General features: G+C 47.1%; 12 protein-coding genes across 12 annotated transcripts; 5 read left to right on the top strand and 7 right to left on the bottom strand.

The window, feature by feature from the left end:
* Positions 1 to 201: 201 nt before the first annotated feature.
* On the bottom strand, positions 202 to 1185 carry C8R40DRAFT_1104895 (uncharacterized protein). Its single transcript, XM_046228085.1, has 2 exons — positions 966 to 1185; positions 202 to 905 (listed from the first exon to the last, which is right to left on the bottom strand). Exons 1-2 carry the CDS (start codon positions 1177 to 1179, stop codon positions 562 to 564), a joined length of 558 nt encoding a protein of 185 aa, XP_046086198.1. The 5' UTR covers positions 1180 to 1185; the 3' UTR covers positions 202 to 561.
* Positions 1186 to 1436: 251 nt separating this feature from the next.
* On the top strand, positions 1437 to 2732 carry C8R40DRAFT_214998 (uncharacterized protein). The gene is made up of 4 exons (XM_046234367.1): positions 1437 to 1575; positions 1634 to 1692; positions 1755 to 1933; positions 2008 to 2732. Exons 3-4 carry the CDS (start codon positions 1813 to 1815, stop codon positions 2574 to 2576), a joined length of 690 nt encoding a protein of 229 aa, XP_046086197.1. The 5' UTR covers positions 1437 to 1575; positions 1634 to 1692; positions 1755 to 1812; the 3' UTR covers positions 2577 to 2732.
* Positions 2733 to 3440: 708 nt separating this feature from the next.
* C8R40DRAFT_1045532 (Alpha/Beta hydrolase protein) lies at positions 3441 to 4698 on the top strand (the record flags this gene model as incomplete). Its single annotated transcript, XM_046224312.1, has 2 exons — positions 3441 to 3520; positions 3585 to 4698. 2 exons carry the CDS (start codon positions 3441 to 3443, stop codon positions 4696 to 4698), a joined length of 1194 nt encoding a protein of 397 aa, XP_046086196.1.
* Positions 4699 to 4791: 93 nt separating this feature from the next.
* C8R40DRAFT_1170729 (Alpha/Beta hydrolase protein) lies at positions 4792 to 6209 on the bottom strand (the record flags this gene model as incomplete). The annotated part of the gene is made up of 4 exons (XM_046231589.1): positions 4792 to 4895; positions 4970 to 5147; positions 5209 to 5388; positions 5463 to 6209. 4 exons carry the CDS (start codon positions 6207 to 6209, stop codon positions 4792 to 4794), a joined length of 1209 nt encoding a protein of 402 aa, XP_046086195.1.
* A 244-nt stretch (positions 6210 to 6453) lies between these two features.
* Positions 6454 to 7122, bottom strand: C8R40DRAFT_1160785 (ribosomal protein L11; the record flags this gene model as incomplete). Its single annotated transcript, XM_046230056.1, has 4 exons — positions 6454 to 6692; positions 6754 to 6901; positions 6959 to 7054; positions 7108 to 7122. The coding sequence occupies 4 exons, from the start codon at positions 7120 to 7122 to the stop codon at positions 6454 to 6456; spliced, it is 498 nt and encodes a 165-aa protein (XP_046086194.1).
* Positions 7123 to 7359: 237 nt separating this feature from the next.
* C8R40DRAFT_1189722 (cyclin-domain-containing protein) lies at positions 7360 to 8787 on the top strand (the record flags this gene model as incomplete). The annotated part of the gene is made up of 5 exons (XM_046233041.1): positions 7360 to 7441; positions 7502 to 7553; positions 7618 to 7708; positions 7766 to 8005; positions 8064 to 8787. The coding sequence occupies 5 exons, from the start codon at positions 7360 to 7362 to the stop codon at positions 8346 to 8348; spliced, it is 750 nt and encodes a 249-aa protein (XP_046086193.1). The 3' UTR covers positions 8349 to 8787.
* A 149-nt stretch (positions 8788 to 8936) lies between these two features.
* On the bottom strand, positions 8937 to 12143 carry C8R40DRAFT_1045551 (uncharacterized protein; the record flags this gene model as incomplete). Its single annotated transcript, XM_046224314.1, has 5 exons — positions 8937 to 9265; positions 9319 to 10862; positions 10931 to 11009; positions 11071 to 11569; positions 11625 to 12143. The coding sequence occupies 5 exons, from the start codon at positions 12141 to 12143 to the stop codon at positions 8937 to 8939; spliced, it is 2970 nt and encodes a 989-aa protein (XP_046086192.1).
* A 615-nt stretch (positions 12144 to 12758) lies between these two features.
* Positions 12759 to 15645, bottom strand: C8R40DRAFT_1104884 (U3 snoRNP protein). The gene is made up of 7 exons (XM_046228084.1): positions 15574 to 15645; positions 15477 to 15524; positions 15058 to 15425; positions 14563 to 14996; positions 13950 to 14332; positions 13400 to 13747; positions 12759 to 13340 (listed from the first exon to the last, which is right to left on the bottom strand). The coding sequence occupies exons 1-7, from the start codon at positions 15601 to 15603 to the stop codon at positions 12906 to 12908; spliced, it is 2046 nt and encodes a 681-aa protein (XP_046086191.1). The 5' UTR covers positions 15604 to 15645; the 3' UTR covers positions 12759 to 12905.
* Positions 15625 to 17589, top strand: C8R40DRAFT_1104877 (uncharacterized protein). Its single transcript, XM_046228083.1, has 3 exons — positions 15625 to 15942; positions 15992 to 17341; positions 17396 to 17589. The coding sequence occupies exons 1-2, from the start codon at positions 15763 to 15765 to the stop codon at positions 17255 to 17257; spliced, it is 1446 nt and encodes a 481-aa protein (XP_046086190.1). The 5' UTR covers positions 15625 to 15762; the 3' UTR covers positions 17258 to 17341; positions 17396 to 17589.
* A 499-nt stretch (positions 17590 to 18088) lies between these two features.
* Positions 18089 to 19678, bottom strand: C8R40DRAFT_1272471 (uncharacterized protein). The gene is made up of 6 exons (XM_046234072.1): positions 19356 to 19678; positions 19099 to 19285; positions 18835 to 19044; positions 18742 to 18773; positions 18366 to 18688; positions 18089 to 18306 (listed from the first exon to the last, which is right to left on the bottom strand). The coding sequence occupies exons 1-6, from the start codon at positions 19564 to 19566 to the stop codon at positions 18232 to 18234; spliced, it is 1038 nt and encodes a 345-aa protein (XP_046086189.1). The 5' UTR covers positions 19567 to 19678; the 3' UTR covers positions 18089 to 18231.
* Positions 19679 to 20388: 710 nt separating this feature from the next.
* Positions 20389 to 21016, top strand: C8R40DRAFT_1045595 (Got1-domain-containing protein; the record flags this gene model as incomplete). The annotated part of the gene is made up of 5 exons (XM_046224319.1): positions 20389 to 20410; positions 20464 to 20555; positions 20609 to 20787; positions 20838 to 20919; positions 20975 to 21016. The coding sequence occupies 5 exons, from the start codon at positions 20389 to 20391 to the stop codon at positions 21014 to 21016; spliced, it is 417 nt and encodes a 138-aa protein (XP_046086188.1).
* Positions 21017 to 21319: 303 nt separating this feature from the next.
* Positions 21320 to 22949, bottom strand: C8R40DRAFT_1160780 (Inosine/uridine-preferring nucleoside hydrolase domain-containing protein; the record flags this gene model as incomplete). Its single annotated transcript, XM_046230055.1, has 6 exons — positions 21320 to 21626; positions 21678 to 22400; positions 22453 to 22620; positions 22690 to 22714; positions 22769 to 22824; positions 22876 to 22949. The coding sequence occupies 6 exons, from the start codon at positions 22947 to 22949 to the stop codon at positions 21320 to 21322; spliced, it is 1353 nt and encodes a 450-aa protein (XP_046086187.1).
* Positions 22950 to 23215: the final 266 nt, after the last annotated feature.

Genomic DNA, 23215 nt, shown 5'->3' with positions numbered 1-23215 from the left:
AGAAAATACATTTATACAGTTCTCTGTCAAGTGATTTAGTGCCTGCAAGTCAACCAGATAGCCAGTTATTTGGTATCGCATAGAAAAAATGGCAATGACACAGACTAAGGCAGCCCTGGTAGGACTAGGGATGAGGCCAAGTTTGGATTAATTATCGTCAGGTGAGATTGAATAGACAGGACACATTTCAGGACATGAAGTTAGGTGTTTTAGGGCGTTTCGAACCTTCGAAGCCTTCTGGTGAGAGAGGATCTGCGTTGCTGTTGAATAGAGCAACCTGCTCAACTCTTATATTAAACCTTGAAGCCTGGAGGCATTCAGTCACTTGAACCTTTGAAAGCGTTTAAACCGTCGAAATTCCGGTTCGAAAATACTCGCGATAAAAGAGGCCTCACCAGTACCGTTCTATATTGGACAAACATGGAGCGTGAGAGCTAGAGAGTGGTCAGATTCAATGCTAGTGAGAAGAAAAAACTGGAAACGAGTTCGCGGCAAACTCCTGAGGACAAAGATGGAGCTTTACGGATAACAATCGTTATACGAATCGCAACAGCTGAAACTTCAATTCTGCCGCAACTTCCCCTTTACGACTACTCTTCCTAGAGATAACTTATCATGACCTTCCGCCATACTGACAGCAAGCCCAAGAGCGTTCCACGCACGATCCTCCAAATACTGCACCTGACGCGCCTTTTCTTCCTTGTGAAGAGCTTTGGGGGTTGTGTCAGGAGCAGGAATGTGGTACTCATGAGAACGGGGAGGTAGCTGAGCATTCCATACTGGATGTTTTCGGTTCGACATTCGTTCATACTCTGAATGGTATAATTGAGATAAATTGCGGGTTAGTTGATGCGGAAGACCACGAGAGGTGGCAGAGGTATAAAGAAGGGATAGGGTTCGGTCCACTACGGTCGTTCGTGAATCGTTACTGCAACGTCTAGTGATAGATCCAACCAAGCACATACTTTGTGTTTCCCAATCTTTCAGCCGATTCTGAAGTGAATTTTTCTCGAGATCCGAAGGGTTGGTTTGTAGTTTGTTGATAACACGAGCAGCATCTGTAAATACTGGTCGCCAGAGAGAGCGAATATTTCGAACGGCGGAACTTTGGTGCAGAACAGATGCAGAGCTTGTTCGTAGGAACAGTCGATATAGACTCGTGAAATAAGGTGGTAACATCTGGGCGCTTTTATGAACTTTGACCTTCAATCTCTATCGTACCCCTGAGATATATCGATGTGGTTACTGTGACTTTGCGAAGATGGTGATATATACAACCCAGCCACTGCTAAATCTTCGGTTGGCTACGACACCTGGCTAATCTTTCCAAGTCTTCTGCGTTGCATCTGCTGAGATCTGCTGTTATGTCGGGGGGCCCGTACGTTCTTTCAGTATCCTATCTCTTTCCTCGCTGCACGACGTAGAGGCATAAACGTCGCATCCTGGGCGAGCCTGACGGTCGACGACGGAGCGATTTTAGCTACATACTTTTAGGTAGCCCTGCTGTCCCTTAGTTCAATCATTGTGCCCATCATCATCTCTCCTCTTACCAACTTTTTGCTCAACGCTGGCTCGGTAGGTCTCTTCTCACTCATTAAGCCCCATGTCCTTATCTCTCTGACCTCAACTTCAGTTGACTGCTCTTCCACTGCTGACAAAATTTGCTGGTCACGGAATCAATACTCACTGCTTGTACGAACAACTTTTTTTTTCTGTTTCCTCTTGACCGCTGAATGAAATTATCTATTAAACAGTTGCTCGCATCCTTCGAGTATCTTTTTCTTTGATTCACTGCCTGTCGTCAAGGACATTATGTTATTCCAATTCCACTCATCACCGCTTCAGCAAACTTCGATGTATTTTCTATTGGCCACTGTGTTCTTCAGTGCAGTTTCTGTTGTCATTGCTGTGCCTAGCTTTTCTAAGGCCACGGGTAAGTTAACAGTAGTTGAACTTTTTCTCTATCATATTTGCTTAACCAGTATGATGCTTGCTTCCTCTGTTCAGATCTGGTACTCGGTCACTCAAAACCGGAAGATTCCTCCAAGTGGACACTGAGGGTTGGGGTTAAGAACCCCTCCTCCTGGAGACGAATCCCGAATTTCCGGATCTCAATGGATGATATAGTCGTTCTCATCATTGGATCAAACCAAGCCTTTGCAGCTACTACGCATGTTACAGATAAAGCTGCTGCTGGACCTCTGGAAAAGACAATGACGCTGATTCAGCCATCATTATCGAAAATTCCAAAATGGAAGATGCACATTCAGGCTGTATACTATGTCACGCTCCAAAACCAGGACGCATTTTTTTTCTGTGAAAAATGTCAATTTGACGAGCAGAAAACCTTTGACATCTTGCGCAGCAGCTCTCAACTCGAAGCAGAAGTTGGACCACCAGTTGATATGGAAAACCTGGATTTGGATTACATTGATCGTGCGTTGAAGCTTTTCCGGAAGGTCGGTTGGTTGAAAGGGGATTTGGCCCAGGAGAAGTGGCATGGGTTTAGGGAGGAAATAAGGTCGGGTAGAGTTTCGGCAATGGCAAAGGAAAAGGAAAAGAAAAAGGCACAGTAATGTCTCGAACTTGAATATGGGTGGATTGCATTTTTGGTACCTTCGGTGCTTCCATTAAACAAATTCTGTTGTTATTTTTTTTGCTTGTGACGATCCTCTCCCAACTAGACATTGATGTTGCATAGATCTATATCTATTCATCATAAATTTTTCGTTATAAGTAAAGGACACAAGGTTGCGCTTGACATCCTTCCCATCGGCATCATCCCTGAATCGCAATCCATGTCCTCAACTCCTCCAACACTTCTCTCACAACTTGGGAGGATTTTAGCTTAACTCGACGGCTTAACTTGCAAGTTCCTTGAAATGGCTCGGGCGAGCATGTACTACTTCATCCGCCATTTCTTAGCTGCTGGTTCGTTAAGATCTAGCTCTGCAACTCTACTGGCTGTCATGCGTCGAATTCATGCAAGATCATTGTCCTATTCATCTGTCCCCAGATTCGTTGCGAGGGCTTTTAGAGTACCCATTGCTGGCGCCGCAGTTTGTACTGGTGGCCTAGGGTATGCAGAGTATGGCAGATTTGAAGGTACCTTGGTCCTTACCTTGATACCTACTCGCCATCTTACCTGAACTCTCAGACTTTCCATGGATTCTCCTTGCTTATTTCTCGTTCAATCTATACAACTTGCTGACGGTGCTCACTGCCTTTTACTGAAATCACTCTTGTACACTTGTCAGTTTTACCATGGGCTATTGAGTGTCAGTGCTAATTAGCGCTCAAGGTTATCGAGGGATATGTATTCCAAAATAGGCAAGTACCTTTCCACATACGACGATTGAATGACGTCACTGACGCGTCTGAAAAAGTACTTGTAACTCCAACTTTTTTGAATCCAAATTCTCTCTCTTTCATTTTCTACCATGGGTCCTAGTTCCAGTCGAAGATGGGCTTTAAAAGCCCAAGCTGTAATGTGGCGCAATCTAATGGATATTGGCATGCAGTCAGTAAAATAAATTTCAATCGATTCAATTATTATTCACTCCCCCCCCCAATATCCCAAACAGCCTCCATATGCTCGCACCCCCTGCTGCACCTTCCCCTTCCTTTTCAATCAATATATCTTCCAAACTAGCATCCAAACCAGGAAAAATTCCTCTCCATTTTTATGTTCCAGAATCCTACAATTCAGACGAAACCACACAAACTAAACGTGTCTTTCCAATTGTAATTAATTTCCACGGCGGCGGGTTCACTATCGGACGCGCAACAGATGATGCGCGGTGGGCTAGAGCTGTAGTGCACTATGCTGACGCCGTTGTAGTGTCTGTAGATTACAGACTCGCACCGGAGCATCCATTCCCTATCGCCATCGAGGATGGAGTAGACGCCACACTATACCTCATCGAGCATGCAGAGGAGCTGAAGATTGATCCTCATCGAATCGCATACAGCGGTTTTTCTGCTGGAGGTAACATGTCGTTTAGTGTACCTATCCGGCTTGCCGAGGAATATCGCATTCGGAAAACCAAGAGGGATGCTGGCTCAGACACTAGTAGTGCGATGACACAGGAGGGTACCGTAATCGCCATCTCTTCCTGGTACCCATCCATCGATTACACCAACACACGAGACGAGCGTCGAAAAACGAACGTCCGCAGCGACAAAGACCTTCCCAAATTCTTCACCAACCTTTTCGATTCCAGCTACCTCTACCCAGTGAACGGCGTCGACCTCAAATCACCCTGGCTCAGTCCCGGAATCGCGCCAAACGAGATGATCAAGGACCTGCCCGAGAATATCGTCTTTTACACCTGCGAATGGGACGAACTGTGCGCGGAGGCGGATCGGTTCCACCATCGTCTCGTGAACGATTTCGGAAAGAAAGTCGTTTACAAGAAAGTCATGGGAGTGACACATGCGTTCGACAAGACGCCCAATCCGTTGCATTGGGATCCGAAGATCGAGACAATGTATAGAGATGCGTGTCGGGAGCTCAGGACGGTCTTTTATGGTTCTTCGTCAGACAGCGCTCTTGAGGAGGCGGTTGCGGAAGGTAAAGAGGGCCAACAGGCTACGGTAACCACAAGAATGGAGGATATAAAGTTCCCGTCGTCGCAAGATAGTTTAGCAACAGTTGGTAGTAGGTATCAAGAGCCTGTTGCAGGTAGTACAAATTGATACACCCTCATTTATTTCCTGTAGCAACGCATGAATACGCATTCACAGACGCAAGTCATATGAAAGCACTTACATCCATTTCCCGATAAACCCTCAGCTGCCCACACCTTGATCAGCCCTTTCCTCAATGTAGACCGGAGATAGTTGGAAAGTATCTACATCGCGTTTGATTGCAGAAAACTGGTAGTTAGTGTATCCTGTAGGGGTTACTTAGTAAAGTTCGATTCTCCTAGTACACACTGTGTTCAACGCTGTTTTCGACTCGGCTTACCTGCACCGAAAAGTGCGAGGCCACTAATCACACTACCCGTGACGCCTGCAAGAAGAATTGCCCCATTGACCGAGGATGTATGAGGAGCAGGAGGAGTAACAAGGGAGAATGAGCGTTCTCTTTGTGATTTGGTTGTCTTCTGAACTGATCGGCTAGTACAGAACGTTGAAGGAGGATTCTACTAGGAAACATTTTGTTGTACTGGTTGTCCTTCTATAAAAACGTTACACTGAACGTACAAAAACAAAGACTGCTGCTATATGAGAGGAACGATGCGGGGACGTGGCCATGCACAGTTCCAAGCCGCGATAAAAAGAGTTGGACTTTGTGTGCTCAATGAAGATGGGCCCAATATTTCGACTATTACAAGACTCAAGATGTTGTCCAAGATCATAACCTTTCAAATGTTCTGTAACAGTCTGTAACTCAGGAACTCAAAATTACTTGCATCCTATCTCAAAAGTAACAACTCATGCCCAAGCCATCCTTTTACCGCGGAGAGACATTCAATCCCGTCGTGTCCAACACCTGGTACCACACTCATCTCCGAAGCAACTCCCATCCTCTCCCAAGCCTCTTTCAACCGCTTGATACGCGCCACTCTTGTATTACCAGCCTCAATCTCAAATTTAGTGGGATTCTTCATACTTTCTATCATGCCAGTCCCAACGTCCTTCTCGCCGACAACAAACTGCACAGGCAATCGTGCCATTGCTGCAAAGTTTGGGATACCGGGGAGTCCGAATATCTCGCGGACGTTTCCCACACCTTCAGGCCAAGGACTCTGCGTGTCTGGAGCTGTAAGCCGACCAGGCGCACCTATAGATACTGCTGCAAGGCGGTTGGGGTAGAGATACGCGAATCGATGAACAAATTGTCCTCCAGCGCTAAATCCATGCAAGTAAAAACGATCTGTCTGTATGCGCCATGTTCTGCCAGCTTGATCTATCATCGATAACAGGATGGTGTCGAACCGAGTCCCACGAGAGGACAATTCCTTGTAACTATTATGCTGTTTAGGATTCGGAACACCCTCGGGGAATAGAGGACAGATGAGAAGACAACTGTGCTGTTCGCAAAAATTTCGCATGGATTCGAGATAACCTTTCGCGTCTCGATTTATTCCATGAATAATCACGACGAGAGGAAGATGAGGGCCGTTGGGCGTATGAGATTTGGGCACATGGGCATAGAAGGCGAATCTTGGATCAGCTGTCAAGGTGATGAGTTCAGAGTCCATGAGGGTAGCGAAGAAAGAGTGGTGTAATTTGTGTTACCATCCACCTGCCATTCACACCAACGCATCATCATGTGGGCAGCAAATAATTGCTCATGAGAGAGAAGCCTTCGAATTCTGCATTCATTCACAGTCAAAAGGAAAAAAACCCCAATTCGACTGAAAACGCATCGAAGCAAGCATTCATGATCATACATGCAAAGAAAGATGTGATACTCAAACAGAAAAGCGAATTTAGATTGCTGGTCTACTCGTCTGGCACTTCAATCTCTCCCGAGTTAATCTGGTCAATGACATCGTGAGGAGGAATGCCCTCTACTGTGCATCCCACCGACTGTGCAGTACCAAGAATCTCCTTCACACAACCTGACAGCTCCTTGGCCAAAGATTTTGACTTCATAGTCCTGGCAATATCGAATATCTCATCAAGAGGGATGTTTCCGGAGTGTTTGATGTTCTTCTCCTTTTTACGGTCGCGTGGTGGCTCTGGATTGAGATATATTTAAGTCAGTATGAGGATAGAGTAAAAGCGCAGTAGATAGCGCACCCTTAAGGGCTTTGATGACGAGGGATGAGGCGGAGGGAACAACGGAGACAGCGGCTTGTCGATTTTGTATCGTAAGTTGGACAGTAACACGAAGACCCTTCCACTGGCCGGTCGCCTTGGCAATATCTTCTCCAACCTTCTTGGGTGACTAGAGAGCAAGATATTTCATAAGTCACCAATGGGATTGAGACCCGCCAATACTCACCAGACCCAGAGGACCAATCTTGGGTGCGAGTGCAGAAGATGCACCCACTTCTCCTCCAGTAGCCCGAAGATAGATTATCTTGATTTCATTCGGGTCCTAGCAAAGCGACGATTCAGATAAAGCACACAAGGGTTCGAGCGCATATTTACGAGTTTTGGGGCCATTGTTCCGGGGGGGAATGCTTCGCGTTAAATGAGGACGGATAAGAAAGTGACCAAGTCGGATTTCAGTGGCTTGGGAAAACTGCATAGGACCACGTGTATGTGCGTCTAACTTTGCTGTGTCAGCAACGAGATTGGCGGCATCTCGATTACCGCTTTAGGTGAATAACCAATCTTCTTCTTCATTTCGGCCATTTCCTTAGATTTGAGAAATTCCCTTGCTGCAAGTGCGATGGGTCCATGGAACCATCGGTTCCAGAAAGGGTTGAGCTCCCGCCTGCATTCGAAGATGTGCCCATGAATGACCTTGTTGAACTAATCGGTAAGCTCTATCGCTAGGAATTATATACTCCGCGCTTACCCCAAAATAATTTATTCACAGCAGACATGCTAGAACGATTGATGTCCCACAATGACCGGATCCCCCTACGACCGTAATACTCTATGTTTTGTTCTTCAAGCCTCATCTAGCACGCTGATGATCGGTCCAATCGCTAGGGAAAACCTTACTCAATTTCATTCGCAGTCTGCACCTGCCATTAGTGTCCTAGACTACTTGAAACGTATCGTCAGGTTTACAAAAGTAGAGGTGGGTTGATGTATCCACAACTCATAGTGTTATTTATTCATCAGGGCAGTCGCGCAGAAATCATGTCTTTTAATCACTCTCCATTACATCGACCAGATTTGTGCACGAGTCCCTCTTTTCATACTTTCGTCTCTCACATGCCATCGGTTCATCATCGCAGCGGTCACGGTCTCAAGCAAAGGGCTGTGTGATGTATTTTGTAATAACGCGCTGTACGCTAAAGTAGGCGGCATATCCGTAGGCGAGCTTAACACTCTCGAACGGGAATTTCTGCGGATGATCGAATGGACTATCACAGTGAGTTTCGCCTCTCTTCCACCTTGTGCGATTGTCATCAATCCATTACACTGCATAGTGCACTCGAGAGTTGTTGCAAGAGTATTACATCAACCTCGTCCGAACTCACAGCACTACCAAGTACATCATAGCAGGAACGCACTCATCTGAAGGTTCATCATCTTCTGGGAGCAGTGACTTCGATATGGAAACTCTACCTTCGCGCTCACCATCCATAAATGAGCCATCAGCTATACTCATTGAGCCTGTCGCTCCCAATATAGATGTTCCTCGTCGGCCTACAATCGAGCAGAACATGGCTTTTGCTGCACTTCAGAACCAAAACAGAGAACCAGAGTCGTAATGGCAGTCAAATGATTACCATGTACCTGTCTCAAGCTACTTAAATACTGTAACAACTACTTGTATACTTGTAAAAACACAATTGAATGAAGAGGGAACATGGATGAGGGAGTGGATTGCTTGTTTTTTTGTGAAAGATGCGGGTGATGGAATAAGGAAAAAATTGCAGCGACAAAGAATGAGTGGTGGCGAAGATGAAAATAGTAATACACTTCAGATCTTCGCGCCAAAGCAAATTATACAAGCCAGGTTAGAAGGAGTGTTATGTATCTACTCTACAAGTCCATTCTGAGAGCGGTCGATGCATGGTGATCAACAGCCAAACAAACGAAGTTTTCCAGGCAACCTAGTTGCACGCGACAGGCATTGACCATAGCAAAAACCATGATTGCGCAAGTGGGGAGGATTAGTCACCGTGTGGCGACACAAGAGCTACTGTACCAACGTTTACAAGGGGGACTCATAGTCTTCTTCTGAAGGGACCTCTGTACAGACAGCAAAGAGCGGGCATGGTACAGCCTTCTCTTCACTCTTCTTTCGTTCCGTGTAAAACGTCCATGACCGTTGTAGTCGTTGTGGGAGAACAAATTTACCGTCTCAAAGCGGACAGCATCTTCGCTAGGGCGTTGATTTGTCCTTTCTGTACCTTTTTCGGACCATCGCCGTCACCCTGACTGCTACTAGTGCTCAACGCCGAATTTAAGTCGGATGAGCTAGCGCCAGCGTCTCGCCCAACGAAGCCGGGAGATCTCTGGCTGTTGGCCGAATGGGGAGGACGCTCACTGATAGTACCCAGGGAGAGTTCTTTGGGTTTTCGAGAACGCTGCTTACGAGGAGGACCATTTGACATCTCTCCTACCGGATCTATACGTTGACCACGCGGGAGCTCGCTCAACTCCCAAGGAACTCCGTCCATTACTATGATATCTATCAGTTTTAAAAAATACGGAACGTGGCCTTGACCGACTCACTCTTGACATTCTTGGGAAGCCCTGGGTGGGCAGCGTGATAAGAAGACGTCGAAGAAGTTGCATATTTCCCATTCGTGCGCCAGCTGTTCGACGAGACACTAGTGGCGGCAGTAGACACACTGCGGATACTGGAGTTGCTGTACCGTGTGAAGGCTGAACTAGACATGCTGGCATTCGTACTCATTGAGCTGCGCCAATTGCTTGACACGACGGAACTGGCACTAGAAGCAAGTGGACGTCCACTGCGAGTACTATTTGGAGATATTGCACGGTCAGAGCGCCTATCGTCCCAGCGATCACGGTTGGGACTGCGGGGAGGCATAGGAGAACGTGAGCTATGATGAGCATCATGATACAAAGAGCTAGGAGGTGATCCGCGACCGCGCCTGCCACGGTTAAAGGTAGATAAGCCGTCCTCGTCGTTCAGATTAGTGATACTGGCAGAATTGATCGCAGGAGCTTCCAACGCCATTATTAAAGACGTTACGTTGCTCGCAGTGCCTGACATGGGCGAATTGGAATCCGTAGACAGCATGGAAGAGGCATCATCATGCAGCGCTCCTCCGGGAACAAGGGCAGCAGCGCTAGCCTTCCCAAAGCTCAATTTCCACTTCGACGGCTTCTTATTGACAGAAGTAGCGGTAGCAGGGGCACTGGAAGGAGCGGCAGGCGTCGAAGAAGCAGAAGTAGGCGGATATCGTGAAACTAAAGGCTTAGTAGAACTGAGCAGCGGAGTAGGTAAAGGATACATGGACACGGGTTCGTATGGGCGTGACCTTCGAGAAGAAGCCGAAGCAGACAAAGAGGTAGAAGAGCCAGTCCGGCCAGAAAGCTTTGACGTTTTGCTGATCTCCCGCGCCAAAGATTGTGAGGCAACAGCGAGAGTAGCTAGCGTTTCATCTTTCGGTGTGTTGGGGGCCGTGGCCGCGCCTTTGCCCTTCCTTGCACCGCGTTTCCTACGCTTGTGAGCAGATTGAGACCTAGAGTTCAGACCTTCTTCGGAAATTACATCTGCGCATTCTTCCCGATCCTCATATTTCCTGGCTTCAACCTCTTCGACCTCAATTTCTTGATCAAAGACGGTCGAAAGTTCAGAAGCTCCCGGATGCTCGTAAGCAGGACCGAGGGAAGGAGCACGAGACAACGAACGGGAAGGTATGGCTGGTGTTCGTACGGTCGTACTACCAGACGCTTGTCGGGATTGGGGACGGTGAGACATGGGCGTCGAGGCGGAAATGGAGAAGCCTTGAGTGGCACTACTGATTGAAACATTGCGTTGATGGCCCTTCCTGGGCTTGGGGTCGTCAGCAAGCAGGTCAGGTAGGTCGCGTACCCAAGTTCCAAAACCAGATGCTGAGATGCGCTTCGAGTCGTCCTCGGGGTCGTCAAGAATGTTGAACACTTTGTGGGCTAGTACATCTGCTACGTGTTGAGTCATACCAGCAAAGCGGTACATAAAAAAGTTAACTGGGTCTCGAAGGAATTGGCTGAAAGAGCCGCAGGCTCCGTGAGCGGTGTCTGTCCAAGGGTTACAGTGGTACAGCCTGGTATTAAAAAGGTACATGCATATGAATACACGGGAAAGGAAAGAAGGACTCAAAGACACACGCACATGTTGATCAATACAATGCCAAGAGACCATACATCTGCTGCACGAGGACGGTATGTCGGCGCCAAATTGTTTCTACACTCTATAAGGCCCAGAAGCATGAGTGTCACACATAATAGATAGAAATGGGCTCAAAAACGTACCGTAGCTCATGTATGGAGCGCTGCCGCAGTCCATGTCGGACGACTGAGCGTCGGTTGTCGACAAGCCAAAATCGGTAAGTTTCACAACAACTTTGCGCTCCTGGGTCCCGTCAGGGAGCGTATCCCAGCCGTCGGTAACAATGAAGTTCTCAGGCTTGATATCCCTATGAAAGACATGCTGTTCGTGGCAAGCTGCAACAGCATCGCACATCTGCGAAAACATTGATGAGATGAGACGAAGCCGCGTACGGGAAAGCTGCTGAGCAGGATTCATGTTGGAGAGAAGGCTGGGAGTGGGAGGAGTACGAGAAGAGCATGAGGACGAGTCAGTAGAGCCAGGGGACTCGGCCTCGTAATGATCGCGAGCTTGTTCGAGGAAATAGAACAAGTCCTCGCCTGGAACGTATTCCAGAAGAAGAAGAAGTAAAGAGGGCGTTTCGAGGGTCCGATGGAGAGTAACAATGTTCGGATGCGAATGGAGGGATTGATGAATCGTCACCTGCGAAAAACTATATCAACAAATGAAGACACATCATTCGCTGAAGATAACACACCTCTGACATTTGTGCCGCCAAAGCTTCCTCGTCAAGGTTTGCCTTCGAAAGACACTTGAGCGCATATTCACGTCCATAAACCGTCTTGGGACGTTGGCTGGACACGTCGTCAAGGTCCAACGTGCCAAACGTGTGACCATCCTCAGATGGAGGGGGACGATACAAAACCTCACAAACTAAATATACAACAGCATAACTCCCAGCACCAAGACGTCTGACCACTTCGAATTCCTTTGCCGGTTGCTCGTAGTCGGGCGTTTCTGACCGAACAGAGACGGGATCGCCAATTGAAACCAGTGTAATCGTTTCGTCTTGTAAAGTGGCACCTTCACCAACGATATCTCCAGCTGCAAGGACATCTTCCAACGCCATAGAATTGACAGACTGCGTGGGCGAAGTAGGTCTGGAATCGACAGGAGTTTTGGCCGCAGAGGAAGATGACCAGGGATGAGCACTGGGCGATGGACTAAGAGCTTGACGAGAAGAAATATAGGGACTTCTAGGTGGTTTTGAAGACATGGTGGAAGGAGAAGAAGCAGTAGGAGAAGATAATAGATTAGTAGTAATTGAAAGAGGATTGGAGAAGGCGTATGAGGAGCGGTTTGAGAGAGAGTCTCTGTGGACACGCTTGTTGTTCACGGAGGAGGAAAGTCGAGTAGAGGAAGGTTCATTATGGCGAAAATAATCACTATTGTCTTTACCGATGGCAGATTTCGTGGATGCTTGTGATGAGAGCGACGGATAAGTGGAGTACTGCAACATCAGGAAGTTGACAGAGGCCTCTGGCTCTTAGCGTACAAGCAAATTGGTCCGTTTCAGACGAGACCGGCTGGGAGTCTGAGCTGGTCAAGGCGTAGACACATACAGCAGCAGGGGATGAACGACGTTCCCGGCAACGCCGCAGAATTATATCAAGGCCAAGGACAGAAAAATCTAGGAACTAATTGAGTCAGCGGGCAAAACAAGCGAAATGGAACTCGACGTCGTTGCCAGCGACGAGCAAAGAGGTTTTGACGGTGTGAATATATAGCGGCAAGAAGACTTACTAGCAAAGACTTAGAGGCAAGAGGAAAAGGAGGAGAAAGATGTGAAATTGAACTGTGGCTGGGATGTAAAAGTTGTGACCATGTGCTCGAGCGGTTCTCGACCATGCGCTATCATGTCAAACCCAAACAAAACACACGTTGATTCGCTATCTGATACTTTTCTCACTTCATTGTAGAAACGGTATATTGGAAGTACATAGCACAGCCGTTTGAACTCTTATCTTGCGCAACTAATTTACCCCATTATTCTCACCCATTGTGTCTCCATTTCCTCCTGCTCCTTTTGCCCTACCGAGCCTTTTGATCTCACAATCAATACACTCGCTTCTTTGCCTTTCCCATTCTTTAATAGCCACTCCGCCCATGCAATCGTCGCTTCCACCACGTTCGCTGTTCGCCACAATTCATATAGTTCCTCGAGCACAATTGCACTCCCATTTTCCTCCGCTTCCAGATGAAACATCTTTTGCCATACTTTTCCGGTATTAAGAAATCGGCCCTGCATATGGCGTAACTTTTGCAAGTTCAACGCCTTCGCCGACTTGTTCGCAACCTGATCCGAGTCATCTCCGGATACCGGTGTGCTACGGCTTACCATAAGAGCGGCAACATACCCCAAAAGCAGGTGTTCTTGTAGCGAAGAGTCGCCTACACTTTCATTTAGAAGAACCTAAGAGCAACACATTGTCACAACGCTTCTCTTTACATGGACTCTTTCCGAAAACTTACCTCATAGACTCTCAACCGTTCATCGTGCACCATGTCTTCTGATATACCCCACGTCCACACATGCGCAAAGTTTTCATCCTTTGGGGATACTGATCGCCTGGCCTCACGCCATACGGCGTCGATATTCTCATCCAATGCTTTCATTGCCGTTAGCCGGGCTATCCACACGGACGCGGATTCGGGAACTCTGGATGTATACCTCTTTGCCGTGTCCAAAGCCTTGGCAGGTTCAACTGTCCCTCTTTGAGCGGCCTCTGTCACCAGCTTGATGTGAGCGCACAACAAGGATGGCGAACTCGACTTTTGCCGGTGGATCAGTGCCTGCAATGATGATATCACATAGAGTTTCTGTGATTGTGCGTTAGCGTCTGCTAGTCCCATTTGACACATATGATAATGGAAAAGCGGCAGTCACGAATATTGCATCCTTCGCAACAGGTTACTCCCCTTCGGGGCCCTTCCGGTAGAATCACGAGTACAATAAGAAGGACTCCGCACATCTTAATTCGTGCGGAGCTGCGAAATGCAGTAAATTGCGACCGTTACTCACCAGATTCTCGTCCAGATTGATCCTGGAGTCTTTCTGACACCATTCCAGGGCAAACTGAGCATACACTTGACGAACTGATTCCTCCTGTGTGTCTGACATGATTGAAATCAGCATCTCATTAGCACGGCGAACCCCCTCAACAAGGGCTCGCCCTCGAAGATTTTCGACACTTGGATTGGATGATGAGGAAGCCTGTGATGCTGAGTCCGAAGCAGACGTCAGCAGACGCGTGTAGAGAATTTCAATTGCACGCGGATGTTGAGGTAGCGTTGACCGGAGCAGAGCATCGAAATGCTCGATAAGAGATTCCCGTAAGGTCGGACTTGAGGGATATATGGTAATCAGCCGGTTGAATGATTCAAAGAGTTCAATCTGTGGCAAAGCTACACGAAGTAAAAACTGGATATCAGTATTCGTGGACAGAGTCAGGTCATCAAGCGACCATATCAAAAAACACTATTAGATGATGATGGATGATGGGAGGCGCTGAAACTGCAACCAGCACAGTGACGGTTTCAAACAGCAGGTGCGACACACGTTCTTGAAATAAACACCCCAATTCTCAAAGCGGTGGGAAATGAAATAACAGGCAGCATGGATAGGAACAGCTCACCTTGTACAGCACTGTCCATAACAGCTTTTACTATCACGCCATCAAGGATCTGTTTTCTAGCTGCTGTCCCTTCGTCTCCCTCTTGATCTAGTCTTTCTAACTCAGCGTCCCTGGCTTTTTCGATTCCCGCCGTTGTCGTGCCTTCATCCATATCCACATCCAAAAACTGATCCTTTTCCGACACGATGTTTTTGACATTTTGCGAAACACCCGTCCCCTCTCTGGTGATCCCTAGCACATCCCATCTTCGTCTGAGACTCTCAATAAAGCCCAGCTCCATCTTGAGATACTCTGTCCACATCTCAACATTGCTTGAATTAAGTCTGATTCCGCGTTGAAGGAGCGTTCGTGCAGTCGAAGGAGAAAGGTGAGCTAACTCATGTGAAGCGGCAAGGATGTAGAGCGAGGGGACATTAGGGTGTAATTGTAGGGCACTACAACCAACGATGATGGTGATCAGGATATGAAAAAGACTAGGCATTCAGCAAGACAGACCGTGCAGTTATTCTTCCCACCAAAGAGCGTGCACCTTCCTTCTTGGCAAGCTGGATGTATTCAATCCAGAGACCGACATCTGATTTGAACCTCTTCAGTGCCCGTTCAAAGATATGGAATTGTCGGCGTACGAGCGCGAAATCCGAGACGGTGACAGGTGTTTTCGGGATTTCTGAAGTAACGTTCAGCATTGATAGGTTATCCATCTGTACTCGACACATACTTAGACGCTCCACTCTTTTTCTTCGTAAATGTTCTAAACCCATCTCGTACGATGCATACCGTAAAAAGTCAGATTTTTTCGCAACGCGACGAACAAGGGTGGCTTCATGTATCGACCGCTGCTTCATTATTTGTTTCGTTTCAGCCTATATACTTTTACTCAGTGCAAACTTCTTTTCGAGAAGAGTTTTGCTTACAACTGTAAATACTTTCTTGTCGACAAGATCTTTGAGCTCATCGAGCATCTACGAGAAGCGTAAGTGTCTCCGTCTCAATTCGCATTCTGTGTCTTGCCTGCTCTTGTTGGAATTGAACTCGCTCCATAGTGAAGATCTTTGAAAATCAGTTGAGTGAAAGTTGACGGTTCTGGTAGTACAAACAAATGTAAAAAAAAAGTTAGTGCCATTTGTGTTGACGGCCGGTATCGGACCGGTACGGTCAAAGAAGCTCAAGCACACAGATAAACCTGCACCACCATCCTCTATGGGACCAAAGGTCCACCACCGTACAACCAGCTCCTCTAGACTCGGGCCTAACTCCAGAACCACTTCAGCAACTAGACTAGGTGCAAACTTACAGCTCACACAGAAAGACCCGCAGTTTAACACCAATAAACAACCGCAGCCTGCGCAAAGCAAGAAAAATGCTCTGGGTACACACGACGTAGGTTGCTGTGTTTCACGCAAAGCACTTTGTACTCAATGTCCTCTAGAATCATGGAAGAACTTCCACTTTTCAAAGAGTAAACAGTTCTCACCGGATAGCCTCGAAAGACCAACTTCCACCTTTTCAACCAGTCCCAAAACGTCCAACCTATACAGCAACTGCAAAGGCTAATGGAACAAAGGCTAAGAGAGGTTTTATTATTGCTTCTAGTCCTAGCGACGAAGCAGACGATGATGAATGGGTTTCCAGTGAAAGTGGGGCAGCTACGCCCAACTACGTTGAAGGTTCTGATTCAGGTGCCGAATCCGAGTTGGTTACGCCCGCTGAAATGACCAAGCTGCTTGAAAGACCAACATCGACGAAATCCAACGCCACGAAAGAGATGGTGGAAGAGCAGGACAGAGGAAGAGCCGATGGAGGGGTAACACCTATTCCTCGCGTGGATATCGCACGTCCACCGCAAACACTTGACCCTCAGCTGCCTCGAGGCAAACTGCCTGCCGAGCCAGAATTAGATTCATTGCGTCCTGCACCTCCCCCTCCACCAGCAGCTTCTCAGAATTACGATAGACGAGCTAGTTTACCTCCAATGGTCACAATGATCAACTCTGTCGAGCCATCGCCAATCGACACCCCTGCTGTTGCTCCTCGACCCTCGCATAAACGGCGTCCATCTACTCGTCCTCCGTCTACTCATTCGATCTCCAGCAGACATGAGCCCCTGCGACCACATCCGTTAATCCGAGGCCAATCGTTTGGCTTTCCTAACAACAAACTTGCTCCCTTAGCAATGACCTCTGATGTTGCCTCGGCGCAATTATCTTCTACTCCTCCAGTCAATATCGAACAATCACGGCATCACCCGAGCCCGCTATCGTCTTCCCCTGCTACTACTATCTCTGGTTCCCCACCTTCACCTTCTAACAATCACAACTCGTTGCATCATCAGCTTCCATCAAGGCGTACATCCATATCTTCTGCTCGTTCTGTGGCCACCCTCCCCGCCCACTCTCTTCGCGAGCCTCCCCGACAAGGAAAGGATCGTAACCGTACCATCTCGACGATCTCTATTTCGTCTTCTTCAGCTGCGATATCTTCTTTGGCTCACATTCCTGCCACGCGTCCACCAAGCCCGCAACGTCTATCCGTCGTATTTCCTCCACCTAGCCATCCTCAGTTTCACACGGCGGGCGTCCATTCACTTCTTCCTCCCCCTTATTTGACCAATCATTTGACTACTTTGGCCCATCGAACACCTCTTCGCGAGAGCTATGACCGTGTTAGATATGCCAAACTAATGGCTCGGAGATGAAGACTATTTTTCTCAACGGTGACATAGTGGTGAATATATCTTGTCTTGTTTGTGTACATATCTACTACCTCCTTGATTCTTTATGTGAGTTTTGTTCTCTCAATTCACGGAGAAACTCAGACTCACCTGATTACTTAGGTCCATATACTTAAATTGTTATTATTGTATCACTGTATATTGCCTCCCCTTTTGCCTTGCGCATTTAGGTTGCACTTGTCGAATATTTCAACAATAGAAATTCTCCATCGTTTTTGGCCGTACATATATCATTATGCACACGTTAGCTGGTATTCTCTGGGTGTCCGAACCAGGTCCGAACACTCAAGAGTGTCGTGTAAGTATCTGTATGCTCTCAGAATTTTGATCTGGACCTTGGGGGCGGGTGAGTATTTTGGGGCTGAAACCATGCTCCGACATTTCTGGTATTCTCCATTTTCTATTCATCAGTTAGTCCTTTCGTTCTCCTTTGTTCACTATTCATTTAGTTTGAAATTAGTGTTCATGACATCGCTTGCTCAAGATTTGGATAGGCTAAGGCCAGGCCGGCGTCGATTAAGGGGACTACAGCTATAAACATGGCAATTCCGCCGCAGGATAATGCATGTGCGTTTCTCTACATGGCTACTGATTTTGGATGAACCAACGCATTCTCATATCTATCTATCTGTGAGGCTCGCCATGAAGATATGATTTGGCAGGATCAACCTTTATATCCAGCCATAGCCACCGAGGAGGTCCACGAGGTAAAACTCTCCATGGAATACGGTGCCCGGCACAATCCTTAGCAGTGAGTCAGGTCTTCCCTTGCACCGGCTGGCTGAAGTTTACGATATGCTAGTCATTTAGTGTGTCGACGGTCCCTCCTTCAGTAATACTTACTTGCGTCGCATCTTCTTCGACTGCCAAGTTGCAGATGTTATCGATATAATTACCATTATACACATAAGAACTATGATTCCGATCTAAATATACCCTTAATTCTGAAGATACTGGTCGACAATTTGCTTTACACGCGGATCGACTCCTTTCAAGATGTCCAGCTGCTGATTCTGCAAGAAACAAAGATGATTCTCTAAAGTCATTTACGCCGAGGGGATTGGTTACTAACCCAATATTTCTCTTCAAGAGCATGTCCTTCTTTGCTTATGGAAAAGTCGCTCGGCTCCACGACTTCACCAAACGAGACGTATCCTCCTTTGAGCTTCTCCTCTGCTCCAGATCCGCCGACTGCAGCCCAAACAAGTTGACGGCCACCTTCCTCAGTCGTCATTGCAAAAAGCTTTTCCATTAAATGATCGACAAAGGCCCTTGCTCCTGAGAAATTCGTGCGGAATCCGCTGTAGCAATATCCTGGATTGACAGCGTTGACGATTATAGAGGGATATTTACCGAGGCGGGCCTGGAGAGCCCGCACAAAGAAAACGTTGAGCACTAAAAGCACAATCAGCGTCAATTGGTTTACTTCAAAAATGCTTTGCACGCGCGTTTGGAATCGAAATAATGAGCATCCAGAGACCTGAAGAATCATCCACTGTCAGGATAGAGCGCACAGAACAATGTCACTATTTTCAGCTTACGCCTGTTTGTGATAGTCAAGACTCGACAGTGCGTCAATCATGTTGGGTTGATTCACGAATTTTTTACTCGTCTTGTCCATGGCCCAGTAGTGGACGTCGCTAGAGACCTGGACGATCCTTGGTTTCGTGTTATACTCCTCCGCGGTTTTTATCATGTAAGGGAGAAGCAGAAGCGTGTGGAGAGACGGGGATATGTCGTTAGTTTGAAGGCTATTGAGTATGAGGGCTTGAAGCGATTCGTTATGTGTAAATAGAGAAGCTCACATAGAGACGTATCCATCTTCTGTTTTTTCATATACAGGTAAAGCGACTATACCGGCGTTTTCTACCAATATGTCGAGTCGCCCGCCTTCACGTTCAAACCGATCTGCAAATTCACGCACGGAGGCGAAACGGGCGAGGTCAAGAATCCAGACTTCGGCTTTAGTATAGCCTGTGTCTTGCGAAATCTCTAAAGCAGAAGATTAGAATGGTTCGGAAAATCAACATGGTACCAATTCGATGTGCCATATGTAACTTACTGGAAATAGCTGCCTTGCCCTTCTCCTCGCTCCGGCACGCAATAATCAAACGACCAGGATTCATTGTGGCAAAATGCTTCGCAGCCTCGAAGCCGAGACCACCATTTCCGCCAGTGACGATGACAGTCTTGCCCGTCAGGTCAACTTTCTCGACTGGCTTGAACGTCTGGTATTGCTCGCAAATAAAACGCCACAAGGTAAGACGGCCCATTTGAGATTTTTGAGAGTTTCGAAGTTATTCCTCTCTTAAATATACGTTGATCCAAGTCTAATGCCGACGAGCTGACGTCGACCGCGAACAACATAGGGGTAAACGGATGAGCATTGGTAGTTGGTGTTTATGTCATATCATCCTTCCCTCCCAGGCTCCGGGCCTCCGGTCCCCTGAATCGGGGTTACCCTGTTTGACTTTTTCGCCAATTTATAGATTGTGCTCCGCCCACCCGTACAATGATGCGCTGATTGGCACCTAATTTCAGCCAACCAGAAGACATGAAATGATTGGCAAGCACGACCAAAGCAATCCAGAGAGGACACGAGTTGTTATGCTGTTAATCCCACGAGGTCACAGCCACGTCCCGATCTGGTATCCCCGCCCATTAGCAAGGTGTAGCGGCTGTAGCCTATTGCTGCAGGTTGCGGGCGGGTGGCGTGTCTGGCGTCGTTTCTTTCTGTCATATTCCATGATATTCTATGGTGACTAGCTATAGCATGTGCAGGTACTCCTCATCGTTGAATCACACATTGTAGAAGGCAAGGCCCCCGACAAATACATACAGTACATGCGAACATGTAAAATACATAACTCTTAAAGGAAATTCCCGTACCCTGTAGGCTGTAGCGTCGTTCGTACTTCTGGCGTGACATAATACGTAAGCCGATAAAGCTGTTTAACGCCCATTCCACGTGGCAGTATACTTCCACGCTGCAAGCGGCGCACATACACAACGCGTTTCGTTTACAATCTCTTTCCAGCTCGGTCTACTTCTATTTTTCAATATCTTAACGTGTTCCGGTCTGCTCTTTTGTAAAGATGTGGCTGACAGATGGACAAAGTACGTTAATTACACCTTCTATACAAGAGTTGACAACCAAACAAGTTGAGCAGAAATTGGTGTCGCCCTCACGACATTTGGAGCTCTTTTCATGCTTCTCGGTGTTATGCTCTTTTTCGACGGTGCTCTTCTGGCTCTCGGTAATGTATGCAGTCGTATGTTTTCTTACTTCTTTGGGCGTCTTACCTGTTCCCTCAGATCTTATTCGTTTCCGGCCTTACCCTCATTATTGGTCCACGCAAGACATTCTACTTTTTTGCGCGCAGAGAGAAACTCCGTGGGACAATATGCTTTATTGGAGGAATACTCATGGTATTCTTCAAGTGGCCTTTCTTTGGGATGATCATAGAAACTTTTGGATTTTTAAATCTTTTCGGGTACGTGTCGTGTGGTACTGCAATCTTTCATACTTACCTATTGTTAACAGGGACTTTTTCCCGGTGGTGATAACCTTTATGAGACAGTTACCGTTTATTGGGACTGTACTGTCACTACCCGGTATTCGCACAGTGAGGTTTTTAGCTCTGGATGCATTGACATGCCTTACGGACAGTGCCAACATAGGTCGTAGACAAAATTTCAGGGTCGCGGACGTCCGCTGTATAAAATTAAACTCTACACATTTTCTCCAACCACAGTTACCGCGCAAATGAACAAGGCATATGTATGAACGATTTCAATCTTTCCGCTCGGCTTCACTCGCTAATTAAGGAGATCTTCCAACGCGCCTCCTTTATAAGCTCAAGATTATTACTTTACACTCACTACGTATGTATACCTTGATCTATGAGCCTGCAAGATTATGCTCTACTGTGTTTTTCTGAGGTGATCATGGCTCAGCCTCTAGTGCATTGCAAGGTAAATGTTTACGTACCCATCTATGTACAACCAAACTGTTTCGATTTGTGTTCATACGCACCCTTGCACACCCCACACTCTTGCCAGAAGGGTCTCCAGTAAAGCGTCAGGTCCAGGAGTTTCCGTGATACACCAAACGCCACGATGATCACCATCTGTTTTGTGAATCATCTTGGATGTCAAATCGACTTCGACTTGGGCTGGTACTGGTAGTGCGACTGACTCCAAATTGCCGCCACTCGAGAAACGTGTCTGTTCCAACTGTGCTTGGACTTCTGCTCTGTTAGCACCTGGTGCATATGCAGTCTTATCTTGACGCTTATCCACGACAACCATACCGCGAGTTAACTCTCCTGTACTGCAACCATTATTAACCAACGTATCAGAAGGATTCAAATTAAGTACCTACCATTCGATGTCAAAAAGTCTTTTAGCAACTTTCCATCCTCGTACGGACTCTTCTTCTATGTGCAAATCATTCGGGAAGGGCGGAAAGTAGATCGCACACCATATGGCTACAATATCGTGTAACTCCATGGCGTCTTGTTCATACTCGTTCATGACTTGGCGAGTGTGCGTCAAGAAAGAGGACGAAAATCGTGTCACTGGTTTAGGAGATGCTTGAGAAGAACCGAAGCATGAATCAACGCGCTTCTGATACAGTGGGAATGGGAGCTGATGAGGAGTGGTGATATCCAAAGGAAGTAGCAGGAATCGATCTAATGGAAGAGGAAATTTGTAGGGCGGCTTGGGACCTAGTAGATTTCGCGCTGCAAAAGGATCTGCGTAAAAATTAACTAATGGGGTTCGGTTTGAAAAAACAGCTTGTGGAAAAAGAAAAAATGTGTACTTGCATTCTGCGACTGGGCTCGTGTTGCCGGGAACATCCAAAGCACCACCCATGCAAATCACTCGCCCCACTCTGGTAGAGACCAGCTCACTATCCTTTTGCATCATTTTGGCAAGGTTTGTAAGAGGACCAACCGCAACGTATGTGATGCTCCGAGGTTCATGCTCCTTCAAGAGTTTGAGTGCCACATCAATACCTGATTCGTCGGTGTAATGGAGCCCTTCAGGATTCGAAGTGACATTGAATTCCGGGTGGCGTTCGTGAATCCCGCCTAATCCATCCCTAGACTTCAGTTAGTTTTCTTGAGTTGAATCAGAGCCAGTGAACCTTTCACCTTCCATGAAAATAAGAAGCACTATGCAATGGACCTTGAAGGGGGCCCTTACTTCCACGGCAAACGATTGTTCTCAGGTTATCGAAGAAGCTTGGGAATCGAACCGCATCTTCAGGATAGAGGTCTAAATGCCTCTGTATTACCTGGTATGTTTTCAACACATTCGCACTAGATGAGAAGAGACTTGAGTATCGTGGAGGAGGAGGAGGTAGGAGGGTCCTGATTTCTTGGACTTACTACGAGGAGTCAACATCGGTATTCCCTGCACATGTATTAGTCAAGTTTCAATAACGACTCCACCAAGACGACAACGAACCATACGATACAAGGATTGCCAAGATCTCTAGCTCTGGCGAAGAAAGAGCAAGCAGCCTGAGTAATCCTAGTCACTGCTTGTGCTAGATCAGTCTGGGAATGACTTACAACGCGATTATATCGTCAACACCTGGGTCAGTGTCGAATATTATCGGGATTTTCTTGGGATCGGAGGAGTTCATGGTGAGTGTTAACAAATAGCTCCGCTTCCTTGAGGTGGTGTTTGTGTTATACTCAGATTAAGCTTTAGGTATTACACTGTGCTGCGGCGGCAGATTTCCACTAAAACTCGTCGATTTACCGGTACTATGGCCACTTCGAAGTGTAAAAACTGACTCGAAGTCTTGAACTGGTTAATCGGTAAACTGCTTCGAGAGTGTGCTGCGAGGCGTGGGAAACGACCGTACCTCTCTCAAAACCCTTCAAACGCCGACGCCAACACATCTAC

This window comes from Lentinula edodes (genome assembly GCF_021015755.1).
Source record: "Lentinula edodes strain Le(Bin) 0899 ss11 chromosome Unknown C8R40scaffold_18, whole genome shotgun sequence".
NCBI classification, from domain to species: Eukaryota; Fungi; Basidiomycota; class Agaricomycetes; order Agaricales; family Omphalotaceae; genus Lentinula; species Lentinula edodes.
This window is presented reverse-complemented; position numbering and strand designations above follow the sequence as displayed.

Excerpts from the sequence above, each read along its gene's own strand:
- C8R40DRAFT_1104895 (XM_046228085.1), bottom strand. The coding sequence starts at position 1,179 with ATGTTACCACCTTATTTCACGAGTCTATATCGACTGTTCCTACGAACA. Across the intron at positions 906-965 it reads GAAAGATTGGGAAACACAAA|TGGACCGAACCCTATCCCTT; the intron begins GTATGTGCTTGG and ends GAACGACCGTAG.
- C8R40DRAFT_214998 (XM_046234367.1), top strand. The coding sequence starts at position 1,813 with ATGTTATTCCAATTCCACTCATCACCGCTTCAGCAAACTTCGATGTAT. Across the intron at positions 1,934-2,007 it reads TAGCTTTTCTAAGGCCACGG|ATCTGGTACTCGGTCACTCA; the intron begins GTAAGTTAACAG and ends TCCTCTGTTCAG.
- C8R40DRAFT_1104884 (XM_046228084.1), bottom strand. The coding sequence starts at position 15,603 with ATGGAGCGAGTTCAATTCCAACAAGAGCAG. Across the intron at positions 15,525-15,573 it reads TTCAATTCCAACAAGAGCAG|ATGCTCGATGAGCTCAAAGA; the intron begins GCAAGACACAGA and ends CGCTTCTCGTAG. Across the intron at positions 13,341-13,399 it reads AACGGTTGAGAGTCTATGAG|GTTCTTCTAAATGAAAGTGT; the intron begins GTAAGTTTTCGG and ends TGTTGCTCTTAG.
- C8R40DRAFT_1104877 (XM_046228083.1), top strand. The coding sequence starts at position 15,763 with ATGGGACCAAAGGTCCACCACCGTACAACCAGCTCCTCTAGACTCGGG. Across the intron at positions 15,943-15,991 it reads ATGCTCTGGGTACACACGAC|AATCATGGAAGAACTTCCAC; the intron begins GTAGGTTGCTGT and ends AATGTCCTCTAG.
- C8R40DRAFT_1272471 (XM_046234072.1), bottom strand. The coding sequence starts at position 19,566 with ATGGGCCGTCTTACCTTGTGGCGTTTTATTTGCGAGCAATACCAGACG. Across the intron at positions 19,045-19,098 it reads GAAGATGGATACGTCTCTAT|CCTTCAAACTAACGACATAT; the intron begins GTGAGCTTCTCT and ends CATACTCAATAG. Across the intron at positions 18,689-18,741 it reads TCATTATTTCGATTCCAAAC|TGCTCAACGTTTTCTTTGTG; the intron begins GCGCGTGCAAAG and ends TTGTGCTTTTAG.